Below are 12,884 nucleotides of genomic sequence, written 5' to 3'. Positions count from 1 at the left end.
TGGTTCAGGGGTAGGACATGGAGATTGAGGGGACTCTGAGATGAAACCCCTGAATTTCTCATTACTTCCTGTGGCAGAAGGAGGACCAGTCTGGACATTGCAGGTTCCCCAGGGCAGAGTTTGCCATGGAGATTAAAGGGGCCGAGTGTCTGAGAGATTAAAGGTTTGAGAGAAAGAATAAAAGGCTTTGGAAGAGACAGACGTGATTTCACTCACACTGGACACAAAACTGAATGCTCCCCTTGGAATTCTGGAATGTTTCTGTTTTGTCTTCAGGAGCCAGATGAAACTGCCCTCCATCTGGCGGTCAGATCGGTGGACCGGACTTCTCTCCACATCGTTGACTTTTTAGTCCAGAACAGGTGGGTGTTCTAAAATTAGGGGAGGCGTTTGATTTTGTTTCTTGGTATTTCCAAGGAAGGATCAGGTTCCTGCCTCATTACGTGGCCAACATGCTGGGATTTTCCCAGGCCTGAGCATGAACTGGGGGGCAGGAAGAGAGCTACCATGAGTGGGAGCCCCCAAAAAGCCTGAGAGTGTGAGGACAGAGACCCTTCTTGGTTTCTGCAAGAAATCTTCTAGTATCTTGGACTCAGGGGATATCTGGACGAAACATCTGCTGAATTCTGGGCCCTGGAGGGCAGACTGTCCGGACCCCACGACCACCCCGTGTGGACAGAGCCATCCCCGTGCTTGTCCATCGAGTGTCTCACAAGAGCCGGGCAGGGTGCCCTGAGCAGTGGGGAGAGGAGAAGGGGACGCACAAATCCACACATGAGCCACCTGCCTATGCTGAGATTGTAAACTGCAACACTGGGTTGTGGGCATTTGGTTTGGTTCAAGAAGCTGTTTCTATTTTTTAATTAGAAGTTGCCTTTAAGGAGTGTGTGCACGCCGCTTACCCCGGCTCCTTAGCCCTGTTGTTGGGCACATTCCACCCACCTCCCTCAGGGCATCACCTGCCTGGCAGCAGCAGGCCAAACACAAAGATTCATCACAGTGTATGTGGACTCCCTGATGGTGGTTTGGGGTGTGTGGAGGGGGGCTGCTTCTCAGAAGCTACCAAGAGTGCTCCAGACAGAGTGGAAATGTCCACAGTGCAAAAGCAAGGTCATATTTTGCATTTCTGCCTTTCCCTGCATTTCCCTGGAGGACAAAATGGCTGGCGGTAGGGGAGCTTGAGGCAGGTTGGCAGTTTGCTGGACTCCGTGGAAGCCGCCCACTGTGGGAAGCTGAACGCCCACCCAGCGCATCACAGTGGCTCAGTGGACAGTGGACGACACAGCCCGGTGACACCATCCTCCCTCCGCGTAAACTCTTGCTGCGTGAGAAGGGAAATCCTGCTTCCTTTTCTTCCAGCATTGGAAGCAGGGCAGCAGGAAGAGGGCCGAGATCAGAAGATAAGGCTCCTTTTCACCCCAAAAGTGTAACAGGTTCTGTCCTGATGAGAACAGTAGGTGTTACCTGGTGGCTGTCCTCCGTCTGTCCTTCCAGCGGCCACAAGGCCCCAGTGCCCCTCCTGCTCAGCCACGTCTCAGGGCTCCCTCTAGCAGCAGGCTGAGTGGCTTTGTCTGAGGAGCCCAGTGCCTTTTGGGGTAACCCGGTCTTGTTTTACGTCAGATGACTTCTGAAATCTCACAGCTGCCTCTCTGGCTGTTCTCAGGGGGGTGCAAGGCCAACAGCCTCAGAGGCGTTTTCGCATTCTGGACTTGGGGAGAGGTGGCTCTTCCCCTTCCTTGGCAAGAGTGCCAATGATATAATGAGAAAAAGCTCTCCCTGTCCTTTTGGGGAACAGGATGACAAGTCACACAGGTGTCCCAAGGCCCCGACAGACCCTGCATCTGGGCACTGCTGGGGAAGCAGGAGGGATGCCGTGGTCTGGGGCAGGCCTGGGGGAGGCAAGATGCACACCCCCTCAGCCCCCCGCTCGGCAGCCACATGGGTGCCTCCTCCTGGCCTTGTCCACCACCGTTGCTAGTGCCCTGGTGGCCTCACGCCAAGGTTGCCTCATCCACATGAAAGGGCTGGCACCGTGTCCTACCACAGAGGAGGGGGACTGGGAGGAGTGCCCCTCGGTGACTCGATGGCCGGATGCCTCCTGCTCACGTGCTCAGGCCCCCGCTGGGCAGTGCTGCTCTGCTGGCCCATGACTCACTGTTCCTTCTCTTGCCCTGCCCCTCTTCTTGGCCAGTGGGAACCTGGATAAACAGACGGGGAAGGGCAGCACTGCCCTGCACTACTGCTGCCTGACGGACAACGCCGAGTGCCTCAAGCTCCTCCTACGGGGGAAGGCGTCCATCGAGACGGGTGAGTGGGCACCCCCCTGGCTCCTGGTCCAGGTGCTGGGCTCCTGTCAAGCTCAGGAGACCGTAGTCCTGCCCTCCAAAGGCGGGGGCCTCCCCTGCATGCTCTGTAAGGCTGCTGTGGTCTCCCTCCATCTGCTGCATAGACTTTCCATCATTGGCAGGCATCAGAGGTTACAAGAGGCAGAGCACAGACCCTGCAGATGTCACTCGTGCCGAGGTGAATTTGAACAAGATTTGGGGCATCTTGCCCTCTTGTTAAGAATCTCCACCACCCAGGACCAGGTTTAACTCCTTCCTGACTCTGGGTGGAAGGTTTATGGGGCAGTGGGGACTCACTGTTCACTGCCCATCCTGGCACCAAGTCTCCTCCATGAGGGACCCTGATCTGCTGGGCCTTCATCCCTCCCTCTGCCAGGGGACCCTGATGTGCTGGCAGCCAGCCAGAGGGCAGGCAGCTGTGATCACATCAGGAGGAAGGTTTGTGAAGAACCATGAACAGGAAACAGAGAAGAGAAGGCACACACCTGCTTGAGCCAAGTTTCTTGCCTTTTTTTTTTTTTTTTTAATTAATAACCAAACCTTATTGATGGAGGCTTATTTAGAAGAAAACACACATTTTCAGATTTACAGGCTGACAGGAGTTCATATCTGCATCCGTGGTTAGCTGACCCTGTCTTTTGAAGTCTTACCGGCCATACACTGCTGCAGTTCTGTGCGATTGTAAGACCAGTACAGCCCCAATGCTCAGTTTCACTACTGCTGCTTCACTATATTTTCTTTTAATTGCTTCGCCAACCAGACCTTTGCTTGTTTTTGCCATAATGCCTCCTTTTGTTGCCCGGCCTTTTAGCTAATGAGTCCGGAGAGACACCGCTGGACATCGCCAAACGCCTCAGGCACGAGCACTGCGAGGAGCTGGTGAGCCTCTGTCTAGCATAGATGGAGTCAAGGCGCCCTTCCCGGACCAGGGTGGGGGGGCCCTGTCCTCTGTGCAGAGGGTCTTCCCACATACAGACCTTAGAGGGACAACCAGGAGAAAGCGTCCTGGGAATCTTTGGAGAGGGCATGACCACCCCTTTGTAGTGACACCTGAACACACATTACTACTTGCTTGTTAGACAGGTGTATGGTAGCTGTGGCATTATCTGAGGCAGGTGGAGGCCACCACAGCTTTGGCTCTTTTCTGGAGTCTGTAAGCCGCTAGCTCTTCCTCCTGCAGCAGCATCCAAAGCTGGTGTCTTATTCTGTTCCCAGTCCCGAATCCTGTGGATTCTTCTGCACCACCTTTTCCTGTCCTGTTCTAGAAGAAGAGGCAGTACGGCCAGTGGACAGAGCCCACAGGGTCAGACAGTGTAGGGCTCCCCCACCATGACGTGGGAAAGTCAGGCTAGTGCCGGCTCTCCAGCTGTCTCCTTAGTTGTTAAGATGGAGTCAGCTTTGCCAGTTTATATGGTTGTTGTGAGAGCCAGCATTGCACTCTGTGAAAATCAGTAAGTGCTCAATAAACAGAACAGAGAGTAAATGCCACCCAAGGTGAGAAGAGTAAGAGGTACTATTCCTAGTACTTGAGAGGCACCTTATGACATGGTTTCTTCTGTTTTACCAATGAGGAAACAGGCACAGAAGGGTTCAGTCATTTGCCCAAGGTCACCCAGCTCCTCTCTGGCTGTGGAGGAAATTAAGGGCTAACTCACTAAGACACCCACGGAATCTCATGAATTCCCTTCTCTCCTGTGTATCTAAAATGGAGCTGGGGGGATCCCTGGGTGGCTCAGCGGTTTAGCGCCTGCCTTCGGCCCAGGGTGTGATCCTGGAGTCCCGGGATTGAGTCCTGCATCGAGCTCCCTGCATGGAGCCTGCTTCTCCCTCTGCCTGTGTCTCTGCCTCTCTCTCTCGCTCTGTCATGAATGAATAAATAAAATCTTTAAAAAGAAAAATAAAATTTAAAAATAAATAAAACAGAGGCTGGTATCTACCTTCCTTGAAAGAGTTGCGAAAATTCACATCCTTTTTCTGTGGGACTTGATCTATCATGCTGGCCAGGCACGGTTGGGTCAGCATTTAGTGGACACGTGCATTGTCCTCTGAAGTTGGGAGAGGGATTTCTGTGGGCTGGCCTCTGCCCCTCCCCACCGCCCGCAGTAGCCCACCTCACAGGCAGCATCACTGACAGCCCTTCCTTCCCTCAGCTGACGCAGGCCTTATCTGGGAGGTTCAACTCTCATGTCCATGTCGAGTACGAGTGGCGACTGCTCCACGAAGACCTGGATGAGAGCGATGATGATGTGGACGAGAAATTGCAGGTCAGTGCCATTCCTCGGGGTGCCAGGAGTATTGAGATGAGCTTTGCTTGGAGCTGTGTGGATCCTGGATTAGAATCAGGGGACAGAGTGGATCTGTTCAAGAAGTAGAATTAACTCTGCTTCCATCCATCTCAGTAGGTGTTTGGCTTTGCCCTTCCCCCAACTGTCACTGGTCTCCCAGCTCCTACATGTGTTGATTTAAAGGAATGTCCCTTGTATCATCATTGTCAGCTGCCCACCTTTTGATCTGAGAGAAAGATACAGGGGAAGCCCTCGCACAGTGGATGTGATAAAGAGCTGGAGGGTCCCCAGCATCATAGTTCATGTTCACCTAGTTGATCTTCAAAACCTTAATTAGAATCATTAAATGACCATTAGAGCTCTGGGTCCACCTTTTTCCTTTATCAGATAAGAAAATGTCTCAGGGATGTTTCGAGAGAGGTTGACTGAGGCCAGCTTGAGGCCCAGACTGAGGGCACTTGCTTCTGAGTCTTGGGGGTGCCGCTGGCAGGTGACCACCTTCATGCAGGTCTTAAAGCTGAGTCAGACTCTAGCAGATTGACTCCAGAGCCCACACTCCTGGCTGCTATGAAACCAGTGGGGACTCCCATGTAAAGTTTTGTTTTTATGGTAGGACTTGAGTGTCCTGATGCACATTGAGGATGTCTCATTATACACGTGTGTGGCATTTCCAGTACCTCCTTGACTATCCTTACTTGTGGAGCAGTCAACATCCATACTTAAAATTTCTTAGACTAAGAAACTTCTCCACTGAGTTAGCTATAAAACGGTGTCCAAGTGAGAAGAGCTGACTCATGACTCATGTTATACTTACCCTAAAAAAGTATTGTAAACATTGACTCCAAGGCAGGTATACACATCAGTGTAGCATAACCTAGCAGGTCACACAGTCCAAGTAAAAGTGTGACAGCAAGTGCTAACCCTCATCCACTCCCTGTTTCCACCAGAGGTGGGTATTGTTCATATAGTCATGGGCTTTGTTGAATCTAAAATATGCACAAAGAGAACTAGCCATCAAGTTCTGTATACCTGAGTTGAGTTTGAGCCATTGGGTTGGCCAGAGCCTTGACTGGGTGGGTGGTCCTGTGAGGGGACATGGGGTGTGACAGCCAGTACTGTATCTGCCAATCACTGTGCTAGAGAAGCAAAGTTCTACCCATTGAATAGATGAGAAATAGGGTCAGCAAGGTTAAGCTATTTGCTCAGGATCATAGCTCTTATAATGAAGCTGGTATTTGAAATGAATTAGGTCTGATTTACCCGAGTCCTGATTTTATGCACATGACCTTCAGGGGAGCAAGGGTCAGCAAACCAAAAGGGCCAAATAATAAATATTTCAGGCCTCTTGGCCTAAGAAATCACCATCTCTACTCTGACTCAGATGTGCCAGGGTGGCCTAAAAGCAGCCATAGATGATATGTAAATGATTGGGTATGATGGTATTCTAATAATAAAACTTTTTGAAAAAAGATGGCGGCCCACGAGCCATGGTTTGCTGACTCTTGAGTTAGGGGAATCTCGAGAGTTCGGTTCATAAGGGAAGAAAAACATCAGTCCCGGGGATCCCTGGGTGGCGCAGCGGTTTGGTGCCTGCCTTTGGCCCAGGGCGCGATCCTGGAGACCTGGGATCGAATCCCACGTCGGGTTCCCAGTGCATGGAGCCTGCTTCTGTCTCTGCCTCTCTCTCTCTCTCTCTCTCTCTCTCTCTCTCTCTCTCTCTCTCTCTGTCTCTGTGTGTGTGACTATCATAAATAAATAAAAATATTAAAAAAAAAAAAACATCAGTCCCCTGAATTTGCCGCCTAGATGTTGGGGATTGATTGCAGCTGGGTGTTCAATTGAGAGCTTGTTTACTAATGGGAAATCCAATGAAAACACAGATCTAGGTTAAAATCACTCTGGCTAGTAAAGATGAAATGGCCAATGCTGTAAATCCTTCACAGAATAGAGAATTGTAAATTATAAATCATGGTTTTGGGGGTCATGTGTATCTCCAATAAGAGACATGCTGAGATTAACTTTGAAATCTTGTGGTTCTCATGTAACAGTTGAGAGCCAAAAAAGGTACCGTGCCCAAGTAGCCGCAGTGAATGTGAGGTGGTCACCAGTAGACTGACGCTGAGACCAAGAGGTCAGTGTGTGTGTGCATGCCACACACCTCTGCCTGCCATCCCTCCGCAGCCCAGCCCCAGTCGGCGAGAAGACCGGCCCATCAGCTTCTACCAGCTGGGCTCCAACCAGCTGCAGTCTAATGCCGCATCTTTGGCCAGAGATGCCGCCAGCCTGGCCAAGGACAAGCAGAGGAGCTTTGTGCCCAGCATCTTGCAGAACGAGACGTACGGAGCGATCCTCAGTGGCAGCCCGCCACCCACCCAGCCTGCAGCCCCCAGCACCGCCAGCGCCCCCCCGCTGCCCCCACGGAATGTTGCCAAAGGTATTGAACTGCTGTAGCTCCTGCCAGTGCATGAACAGTATGGTTTGGTTTTTGCTTTGGGAAGCTTATAGTTGCTTTGCCCCCTGCTAGATGACATTTGGGGCTTTTTTGGTCTTATAGTTATGCTGTTGGCATCCTAAAGGAGCTCATCATTCTTAGGATGCTGAATGGTAGTGGAACATCTGGCTTGATCCTTATTCTGGGCAGAGGTGTGGCATCTGTGTCACTCAGGGAGTGCAGGGACGCCACCAGGGCAGGTCTGAGGTGGGTGGTTCAGCTCATGACACTGGTCCTGTGAGACATTTTCCTGCAGACCTTCCTTTTCTCTCTGCTTCTGCCACTCACTGCCCCTCCCTCTGCCTTTATTCTTTGCTATTTCCTTTTGCCCAGCCTGCATTCAGCCAGCTTGTGATGCCTATGGTTATTTTTTTTTTTTTATCTCTGTGATTCCCATGAAATGAAGGGTAAAAAGATGCTAATTTGGTAAACAATACTCAACCTAACTGTAAAGATACAAAATAATCCCTACATCCAACAAGGGCCTTCAGGGCCAGAGCTTGCTAAGCTTAACCTTAGTTGCTCTGTCACAACAGAATGAGTTAGACTCAACAGATGCTGGTTTTTATTTTTATGAAAATGGAAACTGAGGCCCCCAAAGTTAAATGACTTGCCCAGGACTGAAGGCCAGCTAGCCAGTCTGCTCCTTGAAGGCAGGTCCAGCACGTGGCCGGCACAGCCTCCCGGGGGCTTCCCGTGAGAAGGAGAGACAGAGCCTTGTGGGGTGTGGTGTCTAGGCACTGTGGCTGCTGTGGGCTACTGGTGGTCCAGAAATAAGTCCCAGATTGCAGTGGTGCAGTAGCTGCTCTCTGGGAGGGGATGTGGGCGAGGGCCGTGGCCCTGCCCCCAGCACTAGGGAGATTGCTCAGGGAGGCCCAGAGAAGGCTGATAGGTCTGTTGTCCAGGTCACACCCCCAGGAGTAAATTCCCAAGAGGCCAGTGAATGCTGCCCAGGCGGGCCCCAGAAACAGTCTCCTCATCTCCCCCATGGGGCCCACAGCCCCTGCATGCCCCCACCCCAGGCAGGGCCACACCTGGCCTGATGGGGTGACTCCTGAGCCGGAAGGAAGCTGCAGGCCAGGTCCCACAGCTGCCCTTCTCCCTGTCACCTCCTTGCACTGGCAGGGAGTGGCCCAGGGCAGCTGAGGGCAGCAGCCACAGTCGGGTTCTTGTGGGGCCTCTTGTCTCCCCAGCCTCTTCCTATATCCTGTGTGTGTCTACTAATTTTGGAAGCCTAGAACTAAAATGATTTGGCTTTTACTGACTTGTGTGTCATGGGAGGAAAGATTTTGTTTTGCTCTGTTGGTCATGTGAAAGGAATAGAATTTGTTTTCGTAAAGTCTTAGAATAAGAAGGTTTGGGATTCTTTTTTTTTTTTTACTTTTTTTTTTTTTTTTTAAACTATCCGTGTGGTTAGTTTCATGCCATCCTTTGATGGTATAGATTGTCCTTCATCCCTGTAGTCCCCAGAGAGCCTCCTCATTCGGAGTCTAGTCCACACTTGGCCCAGCAGGGCATCTCCATGCAGGGCATCCCCACACGGCAAACAGGAGGGGAGTCGGCACCAGGGCAGACGTCATCTGCAGCAGCGATGCCCCATGCTGGCGTGCTCGCTTTCCTCCCCGGGCCTGGCCCCACCATGCATGGAGCTTTGTGGGCACAGAGGAGGGACAGTGACCTAGGCAGTGCTACCTCCCTTGTGTGTCACCTGAGCCTCCATGGTGTCAAGTGTGCTGACTTTTAGTCAGGAGGTGGGGAGCCTCCAATCTGCACCTTGTCTCCTTGTGCTCTGAGGACAGGTGCTCCCCTCTGCCAGACAGTGACCCTCACACACCCATGGGAGGACTTGATGAACGGGTAGAGACAAGCAGACCTTCTACAGCCTGAGTGCAGTGCTCAGGACCTGTCCCTGTGGTTATTCGTTAACCTTTTCAAACAATATTATATCTGAGAAAGAAAAGCAGTGAGATTGTGAAAACCAGCTGGTAATTGGTGTGGATAAGTCTTTATCTTATCAGAGACAAGAATTAAAAAAAGAAAAATCAGGATTCTCTTTGTGGTCTTAATGCTGTTCTAGAAGGGTCATATTTACCATTTTCTGAGAGAGAGGATCAATAATGCAGTGTTCTGTTTCTGTTTTTGTTCTGTGCTTGTGCGTGCATTCATGTACGTGTGCATGCGTGCATGTGCGTGCGTGTGCATGTGCGTGCGTGTGCAGTTCAGACAGCCTCCTCCGCTACCGCCCTGTGGAAGACAAACTCTGTAAGTGTGGACGGTGCAAGCAGGCAGCGATCTTCGTCAGATCCGCCAGCTGTCCATCCACCGCTGCCCCCTCTCCGCGTGACATCTACCAGTACGTTTTCTCCTTTTTCCTTTCTTGCCAGTGGGCTCTTGGATCTGGATGTCTGGGGGGTGCTCTCGGCAGCCACGCGGGGAGAGCTGTGAAGCCGCCCGCCCACAGGCAGACGCTGCCAGGAGCCCAGCACTGTGTGTCCCCCCAGCCCCCGCAGCCGCCCTCCCCAGCTGCAGCTCCTGTCTGTCCCGCACCCTGCCCCAGGGGGCTCACATACTCTCCTCTGTCTTCCCGAGCACTTGAGCAACATTGCTTTCTTTCATGCACGAGCCCAGGGCATCATTTCCTCTGGCCATTCTATGGTTCCCAATATTTGGGCACAGTCATGTGGATATGATCTGGTACGTGTCTTTCTTCCGTGTCAACATGTGGGTGTAAGGCCTGTGGCCTAGGGGAGGGGCCGGGGAAGAGGAACGCCTTTGCTGGACCCGTGGGGTGTCAAGCTGCAGGCTAGAGGAGGGAGGACCTCCAGCATCTCGGGGCTGGCTTTGGGAGCCCTGGGGTATACCCAAGTTGCTCCCTGAGGTTTTTAACCTGAGAAGAGGCCCAGCCCCAGCTGCAGTAAGTGCCATGTGTGCGAGAGCTGGTGGCACTGGAAGGCTCCTTGGGTGTCCCCATCTTGTCCTCAGCACGATTGCTGCCTCAGCAAGGATGGCGGGTAAGGACACTGGATATTTGGGAGTAGCACTAATGTTTTCTGGAGAGGGGGCCACGGAGAAAGGAGCCCAGGGACTCCAGGCCCAGCTCCCTGTCTTACCAACTCTCTAACTTAGGGGGCAAGCACATCACTTCTCGGCCTCCAAGTCTGTGAATAAATAGCCTCTTCGCCTTGTGGCCTCTCATAGACTGTGGAGCCTTTACAGGGTTAGTTCTTTCTCATATTGACCTGCTGGAAGCCTGGTGGAATGGGCAGGGCCCATGGGCCAGCTAAGGCAGTGAGAGAATTAGCCCAGGAAGGCCTGCTTGCCAGGAATGGGACTGGGGCAAGATCCCAGGCCCAGACTCAGCCTCCTACTTCTGTCTCTTCAGGTCTCGGGGTGGCTTCCCCACAGAGGCAGATACTCACAGGCTCATAGGAACATTTTAATCCTAACCTGAGTCTTGGAAGGACTCCTTGCCAATACGGTTTTCTAATAATCTGCCATGAAAGGAGGGTTTTTTTCCCTAATGAAATCACCATTTTAAAAGAAAAGGAAGCCCTTACCAGAAGAGCCTCTGGTGAGAAGGCTGGGGATGTGATGAAGCCTGACCCTCTCTATTCCTCTCCTTTTCTCTTTCTGCAGATCCCTTGGCTCCCACACCGCCCCCTCCAGTAGCAAAAACGCCCAGTGTGATAGAAGCCTTGAGCCAGCAGAGCAAGCCTGCCCAGCCTGGGATCTCACTGAGCAAAGCCCCGCCCCCGCCCCTGCCGCCCCAGCCGCCCAGCCGCCTCCCCCAGAAGAGGCCTGCTCCCGGGTAACCACCTGTCTTCACGTCCCCCTCAGGGCCTGGCCAGCTTGCCATCCTTGCTTCTTGAATTCAAGGAACTTCCAAGGGGCAATGGCCCCATCTGCTGAAATTTTGGTGCAAACATTTGAAATGTCTGGTGCTTCTACTACAACATTTGAGTTCAGGTGTCACCTAACTAATTCACCAGGTTCAAGTGTCTTAAAAATAACTTCACAAGAATATTTAAACTGTAAAGATTTCTTTTTTTTTTTTCTTTTTTTTTTCTTTTTTTTTTTTGGTTTAAACTGTAAAGATTTCATACAAATGTACATCTTCTATCCACATAATGAATTTAGATTTGGGATTAAGGTCCTCAAGGTGTGAAGCCTCTAGGTTCAATTTGTTGGTCACTCATGAGGTTATCTGGCTTCTGTGCATCCTCTGCAGCATGGGGCATATACCTACAAACTAGGATGTTCTCCTGCATAAACACAATACAGCACAGTCAGAAAATTAACAAAGACAATGTTCCAATGCTTGGACCCCATTCAAGGTTTATAGATGTCCATATAACATCCTTTACCAGAGAGGGATCCAGTTCATGGTCTCAAACTGGATCCTTCTAGTGGACAATGGTTTGTTTCCTTTAGTGGCAGTGATACATAGAAGCCAAGATCTGAGTGCTTTGTGTGCTCATTGCTCTTGGAGTGTCACTGCTCCCAGGCAGGCCCTCTGTGTGGTCAGGACCCGGGATACACACAGGTACATACATAGATGTACATCCATGCATACATACATTTATAAACTCATTTGTCTCCATATTTGTATGTGTTGGAGTTCATTAGTCCACACAGTCCCCCATGTCAGTTGTTGTAGTGACAAACCACACCAAGACTTATTGGCCTACACAACCGTTTCATTATGCTCCCAGACTTTGTCAGGAATTTGCATCAGCATGGTGAGGATAGATGGTCTTTTCTCCACATTATCTGGGACCCTACCTGAAAAGACCCTGGAGGTTGGGAATGGTTGGACTCAGAAAGTGACTCATTGACTGAGGGCTCATGTCCCCTCTCCAGTCCTTGCACCTGGTGGTCAGTGCTGGCTGTCAGCTGGGGCTTTTGGCTGGAATGCTTAACACGTCCGTGGCCTCTCTGTGTGGTGAGGGCTTCCTGCAGTCACGGTGGCTGGGCCCAGGAACGATGCCCAAGAGACAGGTCTAGCCCTGGAGAACGGCAGGTCATCACTCCTTCTGCGTGTCACTGGTCAAACAGTGGCAGAGCCCAGGGTAAGGGTTGAAGTGGAGACAATGCGACAGCACAGAGCAGTTGCAAACTCCCGATCTCGGGAAAGAATTTGGGGGCAGTGTTTGCAAAGCACCACGGGTTCATTCTCATCTCTCATCTCTGCTGCCACCTCCTCTCCCCACTGAGATCCCGGGTCCCACAGGGAGGCCCCCTTCCCCCTGCTGCCTGCCTTATCCCACCCAGGACACCCCATCAGGCCTCCTGTCCCCGCAGAGGCTCTGACTCCCTGGGCTGGTCCTTTTTCATCCATGCCACCAGATAGATGATGGAGCCTTTCAGGATATAAATTACACCTTCAATTCTGAGAAGTTTCGTTGATTTTTTTTTTTTTAATTTCTGTTTTTTCTGTTCTTTTAATATAATTTGTGTTATTCAGATGAAGACTCCCTTGGCCTTTCTCATACAGGTCTTGTCTTTTCTCTTTTTATTCCAGTAAGAGGACAGCCCTCAGAGCTTCCCCCTGAATCCATCTCCGTGGTTTAACATAGGCAGCTGACTTACACGAAGTTGGGTGCCCACATTCTTGCTTGTACAGCAGCCTCTAGGGGCGAGTGGGAGACTGGACCCTCCTTCTACTTCTGACACCACTTTCTCTGTTCCCCCCAAACCCAGGGTTCCTTCCTGAGGGAGCAGCGGGGGGTGGGGGTGGGGGAGCGGGAGGGCCTTGACCAGAGC

The 12,884-nt window shown here is 51.6% G+C and overlaps 1 protein-coding gene across 6 annotated transcripts in view; it reads left to right on the top strand.

Moving 5' to 3' along the window:
- ASAP2 (ArfGAP with SH3 domain, ankyrin repeat and PH domain 2) overlaps positions 1 to 12,884 on the top strand; it is a 178,527-nt gene that overhangs the window by 157,719 nt on the left and 7,924 nt on the right. For 3 of the 6 annotated variants that reach the window (XM_041754374.1, XM_041754372.1, XM_041754373.1), the window contains 7 exons: positions 277 to 362; positions 2,192 to 2,307; positions 3,157 to 3,224; positions 4,496 to 4,609; positions 6,812 to 7,064; positions 9,340 to 9,474; positions 10,758 to 10,929. In XM_041754374.1, coding sequence (XP_041610308.1) covers positions 277 to 362; positions 2,192 to 2,307; positions 3,157 to 3,224; positions 4,496 to 4,609; positions 6,812 to 7,064; positions 9,340 to 9,474; positions 10,758 to 10,929 — 944 coding nt within the window. The remainder of the gene's footprint in view (positions 1 to 276; positions 363 to 2,191; positions 2,308 to 3,156; positions 3,225 to 4,495; positions 4,610 to 6,811; positions 7,065 to 9,339; positions 9,475 to 10,757; positions 10,930 to 12,884) is intronic. The other 3 variants (XM_041754375.1, XM_041754377.1, XM_041754376.1) reach the window with 1 other exon arrangement.

This window comes from Vulpes lagopus, chromosome 5 (genome assembly GCF_018345385.1).
Source record: "Vulpes lagopus strain Blue_001 chromosome 5, ASM1834538v1, whole genome shotgun sequence".
Lineage (NCBI taxonomy): Eukaryota > Metazoa > Chordata > Mammalia > Carnivora > Canidae > Vulpes > Vulpes lagopus.
Note: the sequence above shows the minus strand (reverse complement) of the source record. Positions and strands in the feature narration are given on the sequence as shown.